The sequence below is a fragment of the Oryctolagus cuniculus genome, chromosome 19 (assembly GCF_964237555.1).
Source record: "Oryctolagus cuniculus chromosome 19, mOryCun1.1, whole genome shotgun sequence".
Taxonomy (NCBI): Eukaryota; Metazoa; Chordata; class Mammalia; order Lagomorpha; family Leporidae; genus Oryctolagus; species Oryctolagus cuniculus.
In genome coordinates, this window is record NC_091450.1 from 17,140,758 (window position 1) to 17,164,764 (window position 24,007).

Here is a 24,007-nt window from a genome sequence, read left to right on the forward strand (position 1 = left end):
AGTGAGGATATTAAAAGGGTGAAAGTTAACTGGGTTTCTTTTGGAGATAATGAAAATGGTCTACAGTTGGATGTATAACTTGATGATGATACTAAAAGCCACTGAACAGGACCTTTTAAATGGGAAAATTGTATGGTAGATGAATTATATTTCAGTAAAGTTGATAAAATTATTTTCAATAAAATGAAAGAAAGGAGATTCTTGTTTATATATGCCCCAGCACATTTTCACAAAGGTTTTAATTTATTTATATAACTTATTTGAAAGGCAAAGAGATAGAAACAGATAGAGATCACCCATCCACTGGTTCACTACCCAAATGCCTACAACAGCTAGGGGTGGACCAGGCTGTAGCCAGGAACCCAGAATTCAACACAGGTCTCCAATGTGGGTGGCAGGAATCCAAGTACTTGAACCATACCTGCTGCCTCCTAAGGACACAACGGCAGAAAGCTAGGATTGGAAGTGGAGACAGGATTAGAATCCAGGCACTGCAATATGGGATTGGGGGGGGGGGGGACCCAAGCAGTATCCTGACCTCTGCAAACACCTGCCCCTCGTGAAGGATTTGAGCATCTTAGCCCACGCACATTCCTTTAGAAAGATGGCTCTCTACAGCCCAGCTCAGCCCTCTTAGCTTCTTAGCTTAGTTTCCTGGACAGCAGGTCACTGGCTGGCTTTCTGCCCTATACCAGCAACCCTCTTTCTTAATCCGTCCAGCTGGTTTTTGTCTTGCTGGAGGTACAAACTTTCCTGAGCCCAGGAGGCCTAAGCCCTTCTTTCTGATTCTGCATTCCAGAACACAAAAAACATGAACTCCTCCAGGTTACTTCCTGTGGCCCCGGGGCCTGGGGAGAAACCTGAGCCTGCCAGACTGAGGCCTCTGGACTTCAGTGGGCAGGGAACACCTCTCTCCCCAGTGAGTCACCCGACGTTGGCTCCTTGGCTTCAGTTTGGGGTGACTGTCGTCTTTGATCGAGGTGTCAGTCGCCTTGGAGCGTTAACGTGTGAGTGCAATCCAAGTCGGCCAAAAAGGGCGTGGCAAGCAGGTGCGCCCACACAGCTGGTGCTACCTCTCTGCAGGGCGAGCTTAAATACATAAACATCTTGTCCCAGCCAGCCGCCTCTGGGGAGCTCTCCAACAGGTGCATCCATTCCAGGGCACAGAGACTTATGCACAAGGAAGCGCTGTTTGTGGCAGGAAAAGGCTGGGAAAAAACCTCCACATACATCAGTGAGGGGCTGGCCACACATGAGGGTGCTTCCAGACAAAGAAGTATGGAAAAGAAAAGTCACCACGAAATAAGCCAGACAACCAACTACGGTCACTGAGAGTCAACTCCGGAATGGCCTGCATTCCAACAGGGCTCCACGGGCTGGCATCAAGAAGCACTGGGTAAACTTGGTGCTTCTGACACCCACATCCCATGCTCACATGCTGCTCTGCTTCTGTCCCTGCTAATGTGCCTGGGAAGCAGTGGATGACGGCCCAAGTGCCTGGGCCCCAGCCAGCCACGGGTGACACGAATGGAGTTCCTTGTTCCGGGCTTCAGCCTGGCCCAGTTCTGGCCATTTGGAGAGTGAGGCAGTGGATGGAAGGTCTCTCTCTCTCTCCCTTCTCCACCCCGTCACTCTGCCTTCAAACACATAAATACTTTGAATATGACGTCAACGAGCAAATAAAAATCTTAAAAAAAAAAAAAAAAACAAACCAGTCCCACAATTTACCAGGGCACAGATCTCAGAGTTGCAGGTTCATGTTCTGGCAAGAGATCTGTCCTAGGATTGCCATGCACATGAAATGAGTTGATGTGAGGAAGGCATGGTCAGCAGGGCCCACCCGGCCCACATTACAGAAGTTCTAGTTCATGCCAGCTCCTGGGGGCCAAGCTGGGAAGAAGCCACAAGGATGCAGAACAGGTTTGTATGTGCCATTCCTGTGAAAACTTCAAGGAAGAAGGGCACATGCACACATATGCATGGAGCATTCCTAGAAGGACACCCTCCAGGGTAACAGGGCTCAGAGGTGGCAGGCTGCTTCTCACTGGATACCACTTACACAATTCAAATTCATTGCACGGGGGCTGGAATTGTAGAACAGCAGCTCAGCTGCTGCCTGCAATACTGGCAACCCATTTCAGAATATCGGTTCAAGCACCAGGTGCTCCGCTTCCAATCCAGCTCCCTGCCAATGCACCTGGGAAAGGAGTGGAAGATGGCCCAGGTGCCCACACGGGAGAGTTCTAGGCTCCTGGCTTTGGCCTAACCTAGAGCTGGTTGCTGCAGCCATTTGAGAAATGACCCAGATAGATGCAAGATCTCCCTCTCTCCCTCCTTCCCTTCCTCCCTCCCTCTCTCTTCTTCTCTCTCCTGCTCTACTTTTCAAATAAATTCATTTTGCCTTATACATATTACATTATAAAAGTAAGGTACTTTTGGCCGACGCCACAGCTCACTAGGCTAATCCTCCGCCTGCGCCACCGGCACACCGGGTTCTAGTCCCCGTCGGGGCGCCGGATTCTGTCCCGGTTGCCCCTCCTCCAGGCCAGCTCTCTGCTGTGGCCCAGGAGTGCAGTGGAGGATGGCCCAAGTGCTTGGGCCCTGCACCCCATGGGAGACCAGGAGAAGCACCTGGCTCCTGGCTTCGGATCAGCACAATGCGCCGGCTGCAGCGCGCCGGCCACGGCAGCCTTTGGAGGGTGAACCAACGGCAAAGGAAGACCTTTCTCTGTTTCTCTCTCTCACTGTCCACTCTGCCTGTCCAAAAAATAAAAAAAAAAGTAATGTACTTTTAAAGTTTGCTTAGATATAGATATATGGGAATCACAGCACAATTTATAATAAGAAAAAAAAAAAAAAAAGACAACCACAACCAGTAAGTCCCTCACAGGAGCTGGATGAATAAACTCACATACATCGTGTGCTGAAATGCCATGTAATGCACTGAAAAAAAGAAGTGCTCTATTTGTGCTGATGTGGAATGATCCACCAGATACTCTCGGACCAGGAAAACAAACTTTTAAAAGTAAAAGTTCTCACTTCATTTAGAAAATGAAGAACATATTATATGCTACATAGGCTTATTCTAGAAGACAGCTTTCTCCCAGGCTCTTGTCATTTGTGTGCATGTCTCCGAGTGTTGCAGAGCTATAATCATACCCTATACTCTACTTACAAATTTAACTCTGGGGCGGAAGCACTTTCCCACGTTTTGATAAACATCCTTCGGTTCGCTGCCTGAGAATCTGTTGAAAGGGCGGCCCTGAACGATGCTGACACAGCCCCAGGGGAATCTGGCAGAGGCTGGGCCTTGACGGTGACACAACTTAACCTTTCACCACACACACACACCCGATACCTGCTTGGTGAGCCTTCCCTGGAGGAAGGCCAGGTGGCCATCTTGGTTAAACAACCCAGGTTGCCATGTCAACAGTGAATTAAAAAGACATGGCAGATTTGTGGAGAGCCAGGGGGAATGAGATTTGGAAAGTGGGCTGTTGTTTCCCTCAAGTCGCCACGGGCCACAGCACCCCTGCACAGCCTGTTCTCAATGACCTCGGATAGTGGGCATTAAGAGCCCCATCTTATCCACACGTGGGCAAACATTTCACCAAGAGTCCACCATGCATGATGATATTTTAAAAATATCCCTTTCATCACACACAGAACACATATATGTAATTTCTTTTTTTAAAGATTTACTTATTCAATCAAAAGGCAGTTATAAAGAAAGAGGGACACAGAGAGAAACAGATCTTCCTTCTGCTGATTCACTTTCCAAATGGCTGCAGAGGCCAGGAGCCTGGTTTCCCACATGGGAGCAGGAATCCAAGCACATGGGCCATCTTCTGCTGCTTTCCTAGGCACATTAGCCAGGTGCTGGATTGGAAGTGGAGCAGTGAGGACTCGAACCAGCACCTATACGGGATGCCGCTGTCACAGGCAGCAGCTTAATCCACTCTGCTGGACCCCCATTCATGTAGTTTAAAAAGCTTAAGGGCCAGCACTGTGGCATCGCTGGTAAAGCCGTCACCTGCAATGCCAGCATCCCATACGGGTACTGGTTTGAGTCCTGGCTGCTCCACTTCCTATACAGCTCCCTGCTTATGGCCTGAGAAAGTAGCAGAAGATGGCCCAAGTGCTTGGGTCCCTGCACCCACATGGGAGACCCGGAAAAAGGTCCTGGCTTCAGTCTTGCCCAGCCCTAGCAGTTGTGGCCATTTGGGGGAATGAACCAGCAGATGGAAGATCTCTCTGTCTCTCTCTCTATATATATAACTCTGCCTTCCAGATAAACAAAATAAATCTAAAAAAGAAAAAGAAAAAGCTTAAAATGTGTGTGTGTATATATATATATAATATGTACATAATATATATTATACATAAAAATGAAATAATCGAAGTTCCCCTTAATGGGGGAACTTCTCCCCCCAGGAAGAATCACCATTATGTGTTGGATGCAAATTCCCTCTTCAAACATTTTTTTGCTAAACGGATATTAATTTATGTGTATCTACTTTTTTTAAAGAGAGTCATTTGGAGGGGCAGGTGCCTGGCCTAACAGTGAGGATGCCAGTTGGGGGGCCTGCATCCCAAACTGAAGTGCCTGGATTTGAGGCTCAGCTCCACTTCCAATTCGGCCTCCTGGGAGGAAGCAGTTACAGATCAAGCAGTCGGGTCCCTGACACCCACGTATGAGACCCAGACTGAGTCCCAGGAAAAGTCATCTCCCTCTGAATGAAAAGCCGGCGTTCTGTGAGCACCAGGCCCCTCTGAGAGACACGAGAACTGTAGGAGGAACTCGAACCCTGTCCTTCCCAGGCCGCCCCCAGCGGGGCTGACACTGCCCTTCAAAGCCTGTGGATGGAAGACATCACGGCAGTCACATCCTGTCCCTGCAGGGGCCCCCAGCCCAGAGGAGACCCCAGGGCTATTTCTGGAGCCCCCAGCCCCAGTGTGACTGAAGCTACAACTATGGCCCTGAGAGGAAAAAAAAAAAAAAATCACCCAACATCGCCAAGAACTGAAATTATTTTCTAAAAAAAAAAAAGAGACCAGAAGAGTTTTCCCAAGTGAGCATTTTGGGTGCAGTACTAACAGATACTGTTTTTATATACCATTTAATTTTCATTTTCTCTGTTTCTGCTTTTTAAAGATTTATTTATTATTTGAAAGAGTTACAGAGAAGGAGAGGCAGCAGCAGAGAGAAAGAGAGCGAGAGCGAGAGTGAGAGCGAGAGAGAGAGAAGTCTTCCATCTGCTGGTTCACTCCCCAAATGGCCCCAACAGCCAGAGCTGGGCCAGGCCAAAGCCAGGAGCCAGGAGCCCTCCCACGGGAGTGCAGGGGCCCAAGCATGTGGGCCATCTTCCGCTGCTTTCCCAGGCGCATTAATGAGACAGTCCAGGACTAGAAGCAGGCCAGACTGACTCCATCTCGCAGCCCCTTCCCAGCATGTACACAATACAAAAGGGACGGAAGCCCATCTTGACAAATATTTGCCAACAGACAACGAGATCTGGGTTCAGCAGAAACAAGTTAGAAAAGGTTCCATCAAGACTGCCCGAGCCCTCACAGGGGCTAATGTATGACCGCTGCCTCTGCTCTTGGGAGATGACGCGCTAAAGCCGTACAGATACCCCTAGACTGCGAGACCTCAGCGGCTTGGTCTCTCTCGTCCTCCCAGCCCCTCCAATCATACTGTTCGAAGCTTCGACTTCTTACTTCCCTAAAACTTAACTTCTTTTACTTGCACCCTTGTGTCCGCTCTCACCGACACCAAGACATGAACTTGGACCCTCTCACCAGGTTTCCTGCAACATTAGCAGGAAGCTGGATCGGAAGTGGAGCAGCCAGGACTGGAACCAGTGCCCATATGGGATGTTGGCAGTGCAGATGGTGGCTTTACTCACTAGGCCACAGCACCAGCCCCATTTCTACTTTTTTTAATAAAAGGTTTATTTATTTGAATGAGAGAGACTTCCATCTGCTGGTTCAATCCCCAAATGGCCGCTAACTGCCAGGGCTGAGACACGGTGAAGCCATATGCCTTGAACTCCATCCAGGTTTTCAACGAGGATGGCAGGCACGCAAGTACTTGCACCATCATCTGCTGCCTTCCCAGGCACATCAGCAGGAAGATGAATGATGGGCTGGAAGTGTGGAGTAGCTGGGACTTGAACCAATGCTCTGTTATGGGTGTCCAGGCGGCGGCTTAATCAGCTGTGCCACAATTCTGCCCCCTCTACACTCTTTTCCCAGAGTTTTCTTTTTCATTTTTTAAAATTTTATTTGTTTTCATTTTATTTAAAAGGCAGAGAGACAGAAACAGATACAGAGAAACTTACCATTTGCTGGTTCACTCCCCAAATGCCCTTAACAACCAGGACGCAGCGGGCCAGGCCAAAGTCGGGAGCCCACAGCTCAGTCCAGGTCTCCCATGTGGGTAGAAGGCACCCATGTACTTAGAGTCATCAACTTCTGCCTCCCAAGTGAACTGGCAGGAAACCGGATCAGAAGCAGACAAGCAGGGACTTGAACCAGGCACTCCGATACGAGTGAGGGCATTACAAGCTGCACTAAATGCCCTCCCCAATCTGATGTGGGGTGAACAGGCAGGCAGCAGGTATTAAGTCTGCGTGAGCTGGAAATGGCTGCAAGCCCCCCTATGTAATTCCATCCTCCCACTTGTCAATCAAAATGCCCACCTTCCCGGGATACCTCTGCTTCATCCAGGACCTAATAAGGGGAAACCCTATGAAAATATGGATATTAAACTCTATGTGGAACTTGTGGAAGTACCATAAAATTCCCAGGTGGGATCACTCCTGTACAGGTGCTGCCCCTACTTCATAAAAGAGGCCAACAAGTGGGGGGATGGCTCTTTTTCTGGGGACCATGGCCGGAGGTGCTGCACAAGCACCCTCTCTCTCTTCCCTAACCCCCCTCCTTTTGGGAAATCCTCTGCCCACTGCTCACACCACACCCAGTGCATGTGTGTTCATTTTCTCACCTTCTGAATAAATTCTATTATTGTTTTATACATCTTATACGTGTCTGCACTTCATGTGAGACAAGGATCTGGAAAAAAAATGAACGCTCCAAGTGCCCACAACAAATCCTTGCTGTTTGGGGCTGGTGCTGCAGCACAGTGGGTAAAGCCCCCGCTTGCAATACCAGCATCCCAAATGGGCACTAGTTTATGTTCCGGCTGCTCTACTTCTGATCCAGTTCCCTACTAATGGCCTGAGAAAAACAGCAGAAGACGGCCCAAGCACTTGGGCCCCTGCCACCCGTGTCAGAGACCCACATGAAACTCCTGGCTGTGGAATTGCCCAGTCCTGGCCGTTGTGGCCATTTTGGGAATGAACCAGTGGCTAGATGATCTCTCTCTCTCTCTCTCTCTCTCTCTCTCTCTGTCTCTCCCTCTTTCAAATAAATAAATAAATACACACACACAAAATCCTTGTTGTCTGTAAAGGCTACACAAGGCAATGGCATTGCATTTTCATTTTCCCTAGCAGTTATTACACCAAGCTCAATCACGTTCTCACCTCCCCGACTCGTGGTATGAACACAAACCCCTGACAGACAGGTGCCCTTTTCCAAACCCTCCCAGAAGAAGGATGTCCAACTCCAAGCAGTGGCTTCCTGGCCACACTAACAGGAGAAACTACATCTGACATCATGCCCCTGTATCCACGTACACACAGACGCAGGGGAGGGCATCAAAATCTTTCATGCAAAACTGGACAAGGCAGAAGACACTCAAGGTGGAAACTTCCCACTCTGAGGTTTTATCAGCAAATAAATTTGGAAGAAGGAATTTCATCTGTGGAAAAGCTTTAAAAGCCATGAATTCTGAAAGCCAACAACAAACAGTTGGGGTCATATACTGGCATGTGGGAACAGAAAGGGAAGTTAACATTTAGTAAGTACTTACTGTGTACAATACACAATTCAAGGTTATTTAAAGAATCCTGATTAGGAGTGGGTGGGTAGCCTAGCAGTTAAGACACGCATGTCTCACATCAGTGTCTGGATTCAACACCAAGCTCCAGCTCCTGATTCCAGCTTCCTGCTAATATTAGTCCTCTCAGGGAGGTTAGCAGGTGACGGCTCAAGTGGCCGGCTTCCTGCCACCCACACGGGAGACACAGTTTGAGTTTCCAGTTGCTGGCTTCAGTCCTCCGGCCGTTGCGGGCATTTGGGAGTGAAGCAGCAGATAGGAGTGTGTGTTCGCTTGCTCTGTTTCTCTCTTTCTCTCTCTCCCCCCCTCTGCCTGCCTGGCAAATAAATGAATAGTATTTTTTGAAAACACTGATGAACAAGAATGTGGTCTATCCTCCACGGTAGTAACCACACAGAATAGCTGGAAATGTTAGAGGAGAACCTCAAACATTTTTAAGTAACTAACAGACCATTACACTTCCGCCTTTACTTCTGTGTCTCTGCTGCACAGATGGGAACAATCACATCCGTTAACTATTCGCCTCTCTGTGTGCAATGCACAGCCTGGTTTCAGATACATGACATGCAATGAGTAAGTGCAGGTTTCAATAATTTATGAAATCAAGTACCTAGGCTGCTTCCTACAAAAGCAAGCATGTCAGTAATAGCATGTCATTAAATAATTTTTTTTTTTAATTAACAACAGGTACATCATGAGAGGACGGTCACCAACAACCAACAGAGCCACCACATTTATGTGCATCAATGGGTGGACACGAAGGTGCCCCCCCCCCAGGTTTCAGTGCCGTGGTTTCAGTTACCCACAGTCAACAGAAGATAGTGGTGAAGCCCACGCACACATGCAGTACAATCAGGCATTGTGAGAGTGCGAGCCCCCATTCACGTAACATCTACTAGAGTAGACTGTGGTAACTGTTTTATTTTATTTTTAGCCATTGTCATTAATCCCTTACCGCTTCTATCTATAAATTAAACACTTGCTTGGATATGCACAAAATGTTCACAGAAAATGGCATGAAAATGTACGTTTGTTTAGGTGCAAAGAAATTTTGAAATTCACGCATGTGGGGAGTCTTCTAATAGTTCATGGAGAATGCCTATTATTTAAAAAAAAACCTGAATTTCCAAAGCATTATGCATCAAAATAAAATTATCTGTAATTCCACCTTCCATGGACTTTTCAAAGTGTCCCCATATGCATAGGAAAGAACATTTTCTTTCTTTTTTTTAAGATTTATTTATTTGAAAAAAAATAAATAAATAAAACCACTTTGGGCACGACTCAGTCAAAGGTTTTTCCATCCCAGTAGTAGTGGGTCCCAAGCAGCTACCTGAACCCCACTCTAAGGTAAAGAGACCTATTTCACACCAACAGCATCCTCCCAGACCCAGCACTGGCCAGGATTTAGAAGCAGAGACGACCTCAACCAGCGATCTTAACTCACCATCCCGAGGGGCAGGTGAGCCGTTCACTTACCTTGAAGTGGAAGGAGCTTGCTGGGGACCCGCTGGAGCCATAGCGCTCACTTTTTGTTAGGTTGCTGTAGTAGTTATTGATCTTGGAATTGACATTCTGGTTGGATTGGGGGTCATCCGTGATGGGGCAGATGAAGTAACCTTCCTCCTCATCGCTGTCTGCATCAGAATCACCGTCGTGGCCAGTCTGGGAGGACTGGTGGCCACCAAGGCCCTCCAGGCGGAAGATAAGGTCTTCGTCGGCCATGTTCCAGGGGTGCCCGTGTTACCCAAGGGGGACGCGGCACAGCCAGAGTTCCGGGGCAAGTGCAGCAGCGGAGGCCCTGCAAGGGAAGCACAGGCCAGAGAGTGGGTGCTGGGGCGCAGGTGCACCACCGGGTACCTCACCCTGCAGGGCCCCAGCATCGGGAGAACCAGCACCCTTGGAATAAAAGCCCAAGCTGTCTTCAAGGAGGCAGCTGGTAGCCTCCAGGAATTTTGAAACGTCCAAACCCACCCAACCCAGTCATTCCACTTCTGAGAAGTCACTGCTTGGAAATACTGGAACAATGAAGGGAAAAGGAATGGCTCTGATGCAACCAGAGTGATCTTTTCAGAGCAGACATCAGACCCTGTGACTGCTCTGCTCAACACACCTAGAAACTCCCCTCCAAAGCCAAATAAAACCAAACGCCTTCCGGGGTACTGTCTGCAGTGGTCAGCTGCCCCCTGGATGCCAGCATCCTGTATCTGAGTGCTGGGTCACATGGAAGAGCCCTGCCCCCACACCCCGTAATTCTGCCATTCAAATAAATAGATGAAAGGAAGAAAGGAAGAAAGGAAGAAAGGAAGAAAGGAAGAAAGGAAGAAAGGAAGGAAGGAAGGAAGGAAGAAAGGAAGGAAGGAAGGAAGGAAGGAAGAAAAGAGAGAGAGCGAGAGCGAGAGAGAGAGAGAGAGAGAGAGAGAGAAAGAAAGAAAGTAAGTAAGTTAGTTAGTTTCAGAAAAGGCAAATCTACAGCAACAAAAAGCACATTCATGGTTGCCAGGGCTGGAGGTTGGGAGGGAATGGGGAATGATCGCCAAGGGGCCTGGGTTTCTTACAAGTTGAAGAAAAGGTCCCAAGATTCATGTGGTGGTGGCTACAAGACTGAACTTATGAAACATCCGTGGATTGGAAACTTCAAAGGGGTGGATTGGGAGGTGTGAGAATTACACTTCAATAAGGCCGAAGTATAAAAAAAAATAGTCGCGGGAAGCGACAGCATTGTACAGGCAAGTTGTGGAAGCCCGGGTGTATTGCGATGATCCCACTTGCGCGAGAAGGAAAGGAAGGGGCATTGTGCGTGCACTGTGCCTTTCCTGGGGGAGCTCAGGGGCTGCTTAGTGGCCAGGGGGCTGGCAGCTGGGGGGCCTTTCCCAGTTTCATACACGTCTGTACTGCCTCGACTCTTAGAAAGCCAGACTGCTTTCAACGCAAAACGATAAATTCCTCTTCTAGGTCAAGCCAGTAATTCCAATTATTCTCAGCAGCTCTGCCCGTCAGGTGAGCTGTCCTCTAGATCGGAGGTGTTGGCATTTTCTCCACGGCTAACGAAGCAGGAAATACATTTCTATCCAAACTCAGTGCAACCTGCGAACTGGGAATCAAGATTCCAGGAAGCTGTACTGCGCTGTCCTTTGTACAATGCATTCTTGCTACGCTGTCCTTTGTACAATGCATTCTTGTTATTTTTATTCTACATTTGCACTGTGTCTTTTTTTTTTTTCTTTTTATATTCTTTTTCCTCTTGAACTGCCCTTACATCGATTCCTCTCCGCTTCATACTTTGAAAACTAGTGTCAACTCCCAGGTTTGTCTCTTATCGTCTGGGCGATACACAGTCACAGGCCCGGAGCCAATACCACAGCCACCTGACCCTGCTCATTACCCAAATCTGCTCTGGGCTCTGGACCTCTGTGAGCCCCGGCATCCATTCTGCTCTGGTCAGCCCTTGGCCAGTGTCCCCTGCTGACCAACACAGCATGGTGCCGACAGCTGCCAGCTGCCCAGCCAGGTCAGCAGCCTCTGGGAGCCAGGGTGGTGTCAGCGGAGGGGTGGGACCCACAGCCTCAGCCTGCAGACATCCAGGCTGTGTGGCTCAGGGGTTAAGAGCTCAGATGCGGGGCCAGCACTGTGGTACAGTGGGTTATGCCGCTGCCTGCAATGTGGGGATGCCATATAGGCACTGGTTCGAGACCCCACTATTCCACTACCGATCCAGCTTCCCGTTAATGTGCCTGGGAAAACAACAGCAGATGGCCCAAGTGCTTGGGCCCACATGGGAAAGTGCCCTGTGTGGGAAACCCAGATGGAGTTTCAGGCTCCTGGCTTTGGTCTGGCCCAGCACAAGCTGTTATAGCCATTTGGGGAGTGAACTGATGGATAGAAGCTCTGTGTGTGTGTGTGTGTGTAACTCTGCCTTTCAAATAAATAAATCTTATTAAAAAAAAAAAAAAAAAAAGCTCAGACTTGGGAACCAGGTTGTCAAAGGCACGAATCCCAGTTCCGCTGCCAGTGATCTGGTCAACCTGACAAATTAATTCATCTTGTCAACGCTCCCAATTGCACTGGGGGCAGCTTAGCAGGGAAGTGGCTTGAGTTCCACACTGGTTCACAGAGGACTTGGGACCAGAACCCAGTCTGGACTATAACTCACCAGAGACCCACTGTTCCCTTCGACAAAAGCAGCTGCAAACAAGCAGTGACCCTGCCCTGGCACAGTGGCTGGCACTGAGCGAACTGAGAGACACGACCTGATTTCTCTGGGTAGTCATGAATTTGCTCTTAACGCATCTGGGGCAGTGCCTGCTGTCCCTAGAGAGCTGTTTCCTCCTCCCTCCATAGTGACAAGTCACCGGCTATTGTCGCTCCCCGTCTTCGTGGAGGAACGACACAGGACCCTGCGCTGTTCTTTCGTCTGCTCGGCCGTCCCTGGGTTTGCTGCTGGTTCTTCCCGGGTTGGCTGCTGGTCCTTCCCGGGTTGGCTACCGTCCCTTCCACCTCCGTGGAAGGGCGGTTCCCCCTGCCACATTCCCCACTTCCGCGGGGGAGCGGCACACCGCCGGCCGGCTCTCTCGGGGGCTGCACAGGTGTTCCTTCAGATAGATGTTCCCCTTAGATGTTCCTGGTGCATGCCGTCTCTCTCCTCCTTTATAGTCCTCCTCCGCCAATCCCAACTCGGCTGCCCACACGCCGAGTACGCTGCTCTCCTCCAATCAGGAGCAGCTCCTGCAGCTTGTCAAGTTGGTGAGAGGCAGCTGGGTAGAAGCTGTTGCCTCCTCTCCCAGCGCCATATTGTGGGAGAGCAGATGCATAGAATAAGTCTTAATTCCAGTAACTTAGTCCAGTCCGAGTTGCTCCCCACAGCTATGGGCTAAGTACATGTCCACTCAGGAGAAGGCCTACATTTCCCAGATCCTTTGCAGCTAGGTTTGGCCATGTGACCAAGTTCTAGCCAATGGGATACAGGCAGATGGGCTGTGTGCGGTGTCAAGAAAAGATTTCTCTTTGTTTTGCTGGAAGGCAGAGAGAAAGAGAGAGCATGCAAGAGCGAGAGCACCAGAGAGATAGGGTGAGGTCACTCACCAGCTGGTTCACTCCCCCAAAGGCCAGCAACAGCCAGGGCTGGGCCAAGGTCAAGCCAGGAGCCAGGAATTTTATTCAGATCTCCCGTATGGGTGGCAAGGACTCAAATACTTGAGTCATCACCCTGCCTCCCAGGAATTGCATGAACAGCTGGAATGGAGAGTGGAGCAAGCCTTCATGATTAAGAGATGAAGGTGTCACGGGGACAACTTGACCACTGCACCCAATGCCTTCCCTCTAAAAATGGCTTTTAAAGGAGGCCTCCTTCCTACGACTGGAATGCAGATGCAATCTGCATGGCTCTTTAAGGCCATTGCTGAGGCTGGCAGAGCCATGAGACAGAGAGAGCCTGAGTCTCTCACATCACAGGGCAGTATAACCGCAGCAGGAGACCCTCAGGCTCCCTACTTTGATACCTAATCCTGTGTAACGTACTGTAATTTTCCTTTTTCCCTTACCACTGGCTAATTCTATCTGGTCCCGTACCCCCTTCTCTCCCCTTTCATAGTAACTTGCATCCCTTAAACAACAAACTGATGGTTATTCGGGCAGGATCAGCCTGGGAAAACCATGATCTCAATCCAGGGTCCTCACTTGACAGCTGCCCCCATGTTTGCCCCTGGTGTTACGTCGGCTTCCCCAGACAGGCAAGGGGCCCTCGGAGCTCCACGATGCCTGTTCCAACACCACCAGCATGTCCAGGCTCCTCGGAATCTCTGTCCCTCGAGGGCCTCCCTCAGTCTACAGGAGTCTGCTCCCCCGAGCAGAGCCTCAGACTGGGAGCAGGACCCCAGCCCCAAGACTCTGGGATTCTCCAGGTCCCCGCTGCCCTCACTCGGGCATCCACATCTTCCTGTCCCAGTCGCTGACACAGCCTGGGGAAATAACTCTAGGGCGAAGGCGCTGAGTCAAGCAGGCCCGAGCTCAAGCCGCAACCCTGCCACTTCCCAGCCGCATGGCTGCACCTCTTAACCCTCAGCTTCCTCGCTATCAACTGGGGTGCAGAGGGGAACCCACTCCACGACGGTGACAGTGCTCACAGGGAGCAAGCGCGGAGGCACACTAGCTATTATTATCGTCATTTTTATGATCACAGACCAAAGGGGCTGAGCCTTGGGTCCCTGCCAGGCTGGGGACCTGGCTGTCCGCTTGGCAGCAAAGCCGAGCATCTGCAGGGTTCTCAGCGAACAGACTATTTTAGGCTCTGGCCAGGCCAAACCACAGCTCTCGCTGTGTCTTGTTACTTACAGGGCTCCTCTGGCAGACACAGGGGCAAGAAACTCCTCTAGCAACGCCTCAGGCAAGGCCTGTGGGTTCAGCCACAGCGGCCACTGGCCTCCCTCAGGGCTCTACCCCAGCAGTTGTTTCTCTGCTGTAGAAAAGGCGCTGGGCGTCCCCTCCCTACTCCTGGGAGCCAGCGTCCCAGAGCCAACATGGGGCACCCTGAGCCGGCCGGAGCGCACACATGCAGCCGGCACAGCAGAACTCACAGGTAGGTCCTCAAAGTAACCACAGCGGACCTACACTTACTGATCGACCGCCTCCTCTCTGGCACCTGCTTCTGAAGACCGACACGCCCCTCCCGATCCTCGCCCAGGTGGGTGGAGCGGATGGGCCATGTGATCCATATCTAAGCCAATCACAGCAGAGAGGCGTCCATGGCCTCCGTGATTGCGTCAAAGGCGGTCACGTGACTCCAGTCGAACCAATTTTGGCCAATCAGAGAGAAAGCTTGGGGCTTTCGCTTCAGCGGTTAGAAGACGTGGTCAATCTCCTGCTGTCAATCTTAGACGACGCAAATATGGCGAAGGTGTAGGGTGGAGAGAAAAATGAACAGTGCTGGCGTCATTTGGGACCCAGACTCCAATCGGGTCAGAAGCCAAACTACCTGCCCCATCTGGACTTCTGAATTTTAGGACACAATAAGTCCTGCCTTTTTGAGGGGCAGGGAAAATGCTCTAGCTTGTTCTACAAATGGGTTTTCTGCCACCCTGGACTGCTGTATATTATTTCTATCTCGTTTAAAAAAATACGTTCATTAAAGCACATAATTAAAAATAAAAATCTTTGGGATCCCAGCATCCCACATGAGATGGCCTGGTGAGTCCCAGACTCTGACCCCCATTCCAGCTTCCTGCTAATGCAGACCCTGGGAGGCGGCCAGGTGAAATGGCCCAAGTACTTGGGTCCCTGTCACCCACCTGGGAGAGCGAGATGGAGTTCCTGGCTTCAGCCTGGCCCAGCCATGGCTGTTGCCAGGCATTAGGGGAATGAACCAGTGGATGGAGGACCTCTCTCTCTCCCTATCGTTCAAAAAAAAAAAAAAAGGAAAAATGAATAACACTTAAAATAGCACACCTTTCTCACAAGGGCTACTTTGCATGACCACACAGGTTGGATAATGTCTAACTCTAGTCAACAACTTTTGAACTGTGCATGGATAGCCCTACTTCCGACCCCTTGAGGCAACCACTTCCAACTGTTTTCAGTGTCACCCCTAGCAGATAGCTCCACATCTCTAAATAATATGCTTTCCTGTCGCTCCCCCTCTTCGTGGAGGAGCAACACAGGACCCTGCGCTGTTCTTTCGTCTGCTCAGCCCTCCCCGGGTTTGCTGCTGGTTCTTCCCGGGTTGGCTACTATCCCTTCCACCTCCGTGGAAGGGCAGTTCCCCCTGGCCACATTCCCCACTTCCGCAGGGGAGCGGCACACCGCCGGCCGGCTTTCTCGGGGGCTGCACGGGTTCCCTTAGATGTTCCCCATAGATGTTCCTGGTGCATGCCGTCTCTCTCCTCCTTTATAGTCCTCCTCCGCCAATCCCAACTCGGCTGCCCACACGCCGAGTACGCTGCTCTCCAATCAGGAGCAAGTCCTACAGTTTATTAGTTGAACTGGAGGCAGCTGTGCGGAAGCTGTTTACTTCTCTCCCAGCGCCATATTGTGGGAGAGCAGATGCATAGAATAAGTCTTAATTCCAGTAACTCAGTCTAGTCCGGTTTGCTCCCCACACTTTCCCTACTGTTTCTTGTCTGCTTTAGTCTTGCTGATTTCCTGGTGTGATAAATGGCGCTTTCGCTTCTCTTCCCCTCACCACGACCCTTCCTCACCTCCTACACTGGTAGGTAGGTCTTTTGGGGTTCCTTTAGCTCTTGGTCCAAGAACTCTCTCTCCTCCTACCAAGTAGAAGCGGAGTTCCTCTCGCCATCAGAGAGGGGGATGGGGCAGCTTCTGTGCTGCAGATGGGTGATAAGAAAGCAGAAGAGACCTCTGCTCCCATTAGCCGCAAAAAGGCTTAACTATTCCGGAAGTAAGACAGACCACACACGCAAAACACTCACTGGGGACCATCTCATTTGCCAATGACAGGAGCTGCGGGGCCCAGGGGAAGTGACTGCCAGCCTCTGAAAGTTATCTTAGAGTAGGAAACCGGGCAAAGCAAGGCTGCCCTGGGCTGCAGCCGGCTTGTGCCAGGTGCACTGAGTCCCGGCTGCATTCCTGTTTCCTTCCAACAAGAAACAGGGGTGGGAATTTGGCCCTGCGGTTAGGACACCGCAGGGGTTGCCCTCATCTACCAGAGTGCCTGGGTTGGAGTGCCAGCTCCGCTTCCTGTTCACGTGAACCCTGGAAGGCAGCAGGTGATGGCAGGTCCCTGCCATCCACGGGGGGACCCAGATGGAGTTCCAAGCTCCTACCTTCAGTCTGGCCCAGCCCTGGATGTCGGGGAATTTAGGAAGCGAAAAAGCAAATGGAAGATTCCCCTCCCATCTCTTCCCACCCCCTCCTTTCAAATAAATAAAGCACCTGAGCCATCATCTGTTGCTTCTCAGACTCCTTAGCTGGAAGCTGGATTTAGAAGCCCCGCAGCTGGGATCAGAACCCGGTGCTGACACAAGAGATGCCGGTATCACAGCAGCGGCTTAACCTGCTGCGCCACAACGCCCCCACCCCACCTCTCCACGCCCACCTCCTGTACTTTGTTTCCTGGCGATGCACACTAGGAGTTACTAGGCATGGAGTAGAGTCTATGTCAGTGTCTTATTAATGTCTGCACTCCCAGCGTGTGGTAAGTACTCGTCAATAAACATTCAATTAACCTACTGGGAGGAAGGGCCCTCTTCATGCCAGAATAGCAGGACGGTCGGTTATCCCCAAGGTGCCCCTTCCTCTCTGCCTCCCCCTCCCGGCAAGCACCAGTCCCCATTCACAACCCAGCTCTCCTGACCCGCCTGCCCCAGATCCTGCAGGTCCCCCTGCCCAGGACGCTTTCTCACGCACTCTGCCCCTTTCCACATCCAGCTCACATTTCCTACCTCCAGAAAACCCTCCCTGGGTAAAAAAGGGGGCAGCCCCCTGACCCCAGGGGGTGCTCTGAGCATTCACAGACATCAGGCACTGGACAGCACCAGTTGTTTTTGTCCTGACTGCTCCACTCTTGCAGCCCCGAACCACTGCCCTCCCTGCCCCCAACCCAGCACTTCCACTACACCCAGGGACCCAACAGTCCAGGAGGCCCTCAGAAGAGTGTCTCCACCCCCCATCACCCTAACCCCTAGGGTCTGTGATTTTACCTTTAATGGCAAAAGGGACTGTTGGGTGTGATTAGGCTAAGAGGCTTGAGTTGGGGGTAGGGGGTTGTCTTGGATTACCTGGGAAGCCCAAAGTACTCACAGGGGTCCTTATGCAAAGGGGGCAGGAGGGTCGGAGTTAGAGGAAAGGATGTGACGACAGCACAGAGCAAAGAGAGAGAAGAGTGGGCCGGCGCCGCGGCTCACTAGGCTAATCCTCCGCCTAGCGGCGCCGGCACACCGGGTTCTAGTCCCGGTCGGGGCGCCGGATTCTGTCCCGGTTGCCCCTCTTCCAGGCCAGCCCTCTGCTGTGGCCAGGGAGTGCAGTGGAGGATGGCCCAGGTGCTTGGGCCCTGCACCCCATGGGAGACCAGGAAAAGCACCTGGCTCCTGGCTCCTGCCATCGGATCAGCGCAGTGCGCCGGCCGCAGCGCGCTGGCCGCGGCAGCCATTGGAGGGTGAACCAACGGCAAAGGAAGACCTTTCTCTCTGTCTCTCTCTCTCACTGTCCACTCTGCCTGTCAAAAAAATAAAATAATAATAATAAAAAAAAGAGAGAGAGGTGAAGAGGGTGGCCCAAGGGGCCACGAGGCAAGGGAAGAACGTCCCCTCTGACACCTCGGCTGTGCAGCTTCTGAGCCCCAGAACTGCAACTCAGCAGCCTTGCGTTGCTTCATGCCGCGAGACTGGCGAAATCGGTCTCAGCAAGGAAGCTCCGTCCAGAGCACAGTGGCTCTCAATCCGGGATAGCTTTGTCCCCTCCAAGGACAGCGGACAAAGGCTGGGGCACTCTTGGGTTGCCGTGACTGTGAGCGTGCAGCTGGCATGTAGCAGGCGGAGACAGGACAGCGCCTACTGTGAGGAATTCTCCGGTGGAAATGTCAGCAGGGCCAGGGCAGGGGCCGAGGAGCCCGCTCCGGAACGATTCTAGTGGGATTCTGAGAGCCCTCCCTCACCCGCCCTCCCCCTCTTGTAAAAAGCGAATCTCTGGGGCCAGTGTTGTGGCGAGTAGGGTAAGCCACTGCCTGTAACACATCCACCCCACACTGGAGCTAAGCCTCTGTCTGTAACACCTGCACCCCACACTGGAGCTGAGCCTCTGTCTATAACACCCGCACCCCACATTGGAGCTAAGATACAGTCTGTAACACCCGCACCCCACACCGGAGCTAAGCCACTGCCTGTGACACCCTCACCCCACACCGGAGCTAAGCTACTGCCTGTAACACCTGTACCCCATACCAGAGCGCTGGCTCCTGTCCTGGCTGCTCCCTGCTAATGCAGCCGGGAGGATGGCCCAAGGGTTGGTGCCCCTGCAACCACGTAGGAGACCTGGAAGCAGCTCCTGGATCCTGGCTTCAGACCCTCTCAGCTCCTGCCATTGGGGCCATTTGGGGAGTGAACCAGCGAATGGAACCCCCCCTTTCTGTCTCCCTGTAACTCTTTCAAATGAATAAAATAAATCTTAAAAAAAAATCTTAAACACACACCAAATATCCACCCACACTAAATCTCCACCCACACCATAAAGAGACAGAGAAATTAGCTTATGCATGGATGTGAACAACCACCTGCTACAGAAACCGAAAAGAGAAGTCAGGATTCGCTGTGCTAAAGGCTCCAAAAATACCACCGACGTGCACCGTGTTTTGCTCACAGGAAAGTGTCCCGTTACAGGACTAGCCAAACGTTTCAGAGGGGAGCAAAATGCATTTTAGAATCGGAAGCAGGCAACACCGTAATTACAGCTTTCATTAGAAAATGCACCAGAGGGCTTGAATCTGAACATGAGCCTAATCCTCCACCCGGCACCTCCTGGTGTCCCCAGGACACGGTGTCCTCCTGGCAGGTCAGACCGCGGAAACAGCACGTCTCACTTCTCACAGCAGTGCCGTGTCTGCACAGCCCTCCTGGTGGCCCGCTCATGCCAGCGTCTCCAACAAAAGGGGCTGTGTCTGCTTCCTCTCCCGCTCCCAGCCAATGCCGCCGTGCGCCATCGGTGCCCAAGAGACGCTACACCCGTGAAGGAATAGCTGGGGACAGGCGGGCGGAGGAGCGGGGACAACAGGGTTCTAACTACAAGGGGCTCAGTTAGTTGACCCAGGGGCAGGGGCACTGAGTGGGAAAGCCTCGATCCCAGAAGACACGGAAAGCACCAAGGATCCATCCAAGCAAGACCCCGGGGTTGAAAAGATCTGAGTTCAAGTCCCAGCTCTACCACTATTCGCTGAGAAAATTGTGGACAATTTACTTGAACCTCTCTGAACATCAGCTTCCTCACCCGTAAAATTCGTTCACCTGCCTCATCCCCCACCCTCCGCCAAGCCTGCCTAGATGTCGCCTCCCCCAGGCAGCCTCCCCAGAACTCCAGGAGAATATTTGCTTCCTCCTATAGATGAGGAAACAGAAACAGGTTAAGTGACTTGCTCTGTATCACATGGCTAGAAAGTGGGGGGCTGGGTTTGAAGCTGGTGCAGGCAGAGTACAGGGCTTTGAACTCAGTCATCACTTCCCGCCGAACCTGCTAGATATGCAAATAAGCTAAGCTCATTCCAGACCTACTTATAGTAAAGGGTAGCCCAGGGCTAACCATTGCTGGGGGCTGCTCCACTTCCCATCCAACTCCCTGCTAAGGGCCCAAGTGCTTGGGCCCCTGCCACCCATGAGGGAGACCTGAATAGGGTTCGAGGCTCCTGGCTTCGCCTGGCCCAGCCCCAGCCATTGTGGTCATTTGGGGAGTGAACCACCAGATGGGAATCAGTCAATCTCTCTCTGTAACTCTGCCTTTCAAAGAAATAAATAAATCTTTAAACAAAAAGTTTCTTTATAAAATTACAATCAACTACATGAGTCCTGTAGGGGCCGTTTGAGGACCCCAGGCCTAGAGGAATGTCCAGCAGTCCAGCCACTAGTGCTGGCCACCTCTGGAGAGCGTCCCAGCTTCCCGCCCTGGACAAGGCTCCCCAGGGTGAGCCACAGCTCTGGGCCTTCTGCCTGAAGTCAGCGTGTCGCTGACTCGCCCCTCCCTGCGTCCATCAGCCCTGGCTGCAAGACTGTGACACCACACACACACACACACACACACACACACACACACACACACACCTGCACCTGCAGGCCCAGACTGCTTCCTGCCCAGGTGTGAGCATTGTGGCTGCTCCAAGCACCTTCTAGGACCCACCTGGGTCTCAGGCTCACCTGCAAAGCACCTGCTACTCCACTCCGCTCTCCAGATATGCACTTCCGGGTCAGCAGAGCGGACCTCCGCTGATACAAATGTTTCCACGTTTTAGGCAAGCCGGCCAGGGCGCTCTGACCGGTCCTCATCACACACTCACGCTGGCCAGGGCGCTCTGACCAGTCCTCATCACGTACTCACGCCAGCCAGAGCACTCTGACCGGTCCTCATCAGGCACCCCCCTCTGCTCCTGGTATAAGAATCGGACCAGAAGCAGCGAACCCTGGAGAAAGCGCTGGGACGAACAGTGGTTTCTTCTGCTCACCCGAGCCTTCTCCATGTAGCTCCCCAAGTCCCAGCGGCCACCCCAATCCTGCCAAAGATTCTCAGGAGAATCCGTGCAGTGTAAGAGCATAAGCCTAAAGTCCCCTGGCCCTGGGGAGCAGCCTGGCCAGCTCAGCCAAGGGGCAAGCACAGCCAACAGACCACTCACAGCTGTCTTCTCCGGGAATCACGAGGGGAGGGGAAGGGAGGGGAGGGGTGAGGGCTCTGCTCCACGGCGATCGGGGATCCAGGCTCCGTCCTGCTTGTGGCTGGGCCTCCCTCTTCTCCCCAGAGTCCACGGCACTCACCCAGCAAACAGGGAAGGGGGAGACTTTTGCCCCCTGGGCAGGAGAAGGGCACGCACAACTCCCCCTCATATCCCAACATCCCATAGACCGAAAGCCAGGTAGCCCCCCCACCCAGGGTGTTTTAAAAATCAAGTCAGTGATAAGTCCCTAATTTTCCAAGTATTGCTAGGTCACAAAAAGCACTCAAGTTATAAATCTCACCGTGCAGACGGTCAAGGTAAACTGAGGACCGGACTTCTGGCCTCCCTCACATCCCCTGCTGGCCCCGCCCCCGCCCCCCAGCAGGGCCACCACCTCCAACATCAGGTGACCTCACAGTATTTGCTGAATTAACAACTCAATGCAGAAAGGAACAGTCAAGTTCGAAGGAGGCCTGGGAGAAGGGAGGCCCCCCACCCCACCTCCACCTCTAGCCCCTACCTCCTTTCCCGGGGCGTGTTTCCCAGCACCTCCTCCGGGAAGCCTTCCGGATAACCCTCCCCACCCCCACTCAGCTCCCACAGACTCGCTCAGTATCCCCACCTTCCCAACCCACTCGGTCCATCCTGCTTATCAGAGTCTGCTGTCCCCGTGGCTGGCTCCCACTCAGGGAGCTTTCAGAGTGGGGGTTCCTCCTCGGCAAAATCGGGGGGGGGCAAATTATGTCACTCAGCTCCTGCCACTCTGCGGCCCGTCTGGGGCTCTCAGCCATCTGATCTGAGCCACCGTGTGCTCAGCACTGTTCTAAACACCTGACACGGACTGACACATCAGTCCTGCTGACGACACCAAGACGTGGACGGCTAACACTGCACCCATTTCACCGATGAGAAAACTGAGGGCCAGAGACGCTAAGCAGCCCGACCAGGGTGAGCGAGTCAAAACGTGGACGCAGGACGCCAGCCCCGCTGTTGGCTGCGCGGGGGTATTTCTTGCTGCCTGCCCGGCTGAGTGGCCTCGAGGCAGGGAGGCCCCGGAAGTCGGGTTCCTGGGGGACGTCGCCAAGGGGTGGCTCTTGCCCTGCACCGCGCGGGCCCCAACAACCCCGCGAGCAGGCGCCGCAGGCCGGGGCTTACCCGGGAGGCGCTCGCAAGTTAACGCCCGGCTTTGGCGCACAAGGCAGAGGCGCCTGCCAACACCCGCTCCGCGGCCAACAATGAATGCAGCCAGGGCGCGTCTACACTGGGCCGAGGGTTCCGGGAATTCGGGCCACGCACGCCTCTAGTTCGGGGTCTGGGGTGTGTGTGTGTGGTGCCGCTTCGGGTCCCGCAGGGGGCTGGCGCGCCGCGCCGCGCCCACCCTCGGCTGACCCCGCGCGGTCACCACCGCTAACCGGCACGGCTCTCCCACTCCACTGGAGCAAACACTGAGCCGCGGAGCGTCCCCCAGGCAGAGACGAAGCCCCCGCCCTCCCTCCGCGCCTCCAAGCCCAGTCCCGCTGCACCGCGGGGCACAAGGCCTGCGGCGCACGGCCCGGCCCGCACGCACCTCTCCGGGGCACCGGAGCACGGCAGCCGCTCCCGACGGCCGCGAGGATCCGGGGAAGTCGGCAAAGGCTCGCGGCTCGGCGCTCCAGGGTGCAGGGCAGGCGGGCTCCCCGAGGACGCAGGGGAGCGGCGAGCGGGGCGCCGGGGGCCGCGCGGGACGATCCTGGGGCGCCGGGGGCCGCGCGGAGCGCACGGGACGATCCTGGGACGATCCTGGGACGATCCTGGGGCGCTGAGTCGGACGAGGAGCTGAGCCGCGGCGGGGGCTGGGGCCAGGCTGGGGCCGGGGCGGGGCTGCGGCCCCGAGGGCGCACGGTGCGACGCTCTCCTGGCCGCCCCCCGGTGGCCAGCGCCGCCCCTGCAGCCGCGGCGCTGCGCTCGGGCTCCGGGCTCCGGGCTCCCCGCTCCCGGCTCCCCGGCTCCCGGCTCCCCGGCTCCTCGCTCCCGGCTCCCGGCCCCCGGCTCCCGGCTCCCGGCTCCCGGCTCCCGGCCCCCGGCTCCCCGCTCCCGGCTCCCGGCTCCCGGCTCCCCGCTCCCGGCTCCCGGCTCCCGGCTCCCGGCTCCCCGCTCCCGGCTCCCGGCTCCCGGCTCCCGGCTCCCCGGCTCCCGGCTCCCCGCTCCCGGCTCCCGGCTCCCGGCTCCCGGCTCCCCGGCTCCCGGCTCCCCGCTCCCGGCTCCCCGCTCCCGGCTCCCGGCTCCCGGCTCCCGGCTCCCCGGCTCCCGGCTCCCCGGCTCCCCGGCTCCCCGCTCCCGGCTCCCGGCTCCCGGCTCCCGGCTCCCCGCTCCCCGCTCCCGGCTCCCCGCTCCCGTCCCCAGCTCCCGGCCCGCTCGTCGGCCTGAGGACAGCCCCGTCCACTGGATGGGCAGTGCAGGGCAGGGAGGGGTGTGACACTTGCCGTTACTTGTGCAATTACCTGCTGAGTTTGTCCTGCAGGCGTTCCTCACCTGTCTGGCAAGTGGCTGCGTTCCAGACTCTTGACCCAGGCCTGGCGTAGTAGATGCTTAATAAATACCCAAGGAATAAATGGATAACAATGGAAAGACATCAAGAGGAAAACTAACAGTAACTATTGTGAATATAATATTTTTATGTTATAGTCTTCTAGTTTCTGGTGAAA

General features: G+C 53.6%; 1 protein-coding gene across 5 annotated transcripts in view; it reads right to left on the minus strand.

The window, feature by feature from the left end:
* The window catches only part of EEF2K (eukaryotic elongation factor 2 kinase), a 70,740-nt gene that overhangs the window by 41,418 nt on the left and 5,315 nt on the right, over positions 1 to 24,007 (minus strand). Inside the window, exons 2-3 of one of the 5 annotated variants that reach the window (XM_070064605.1) lie at positions 23,804 to 23,875; positions 9,446 to 9,767 (exon numbers count right to left, since the gene is read on the minus strand). In XM_070064605.1, the coding sequence (XP_069920706.1) occupies positions 9,446 to 9,691 (246 nt within the window). In that variant the 5' untranslated portion in view covers positions 9,692 to 9,767; positions 23,804 to 23,875. Of the gene's footprint in view, positions 1 to 9,445; positions 9,768 to 15,249; positions 15,347 to 22,890; positions 23,031 to 23,803; positions 23,891 to 24,007 lie in introns of those variants that run through there. The other 4 variants (XM_070064604.1, XM_051847497.2, XM_070064607.1 and 1 more) reach the window with 4 other exon arrangements.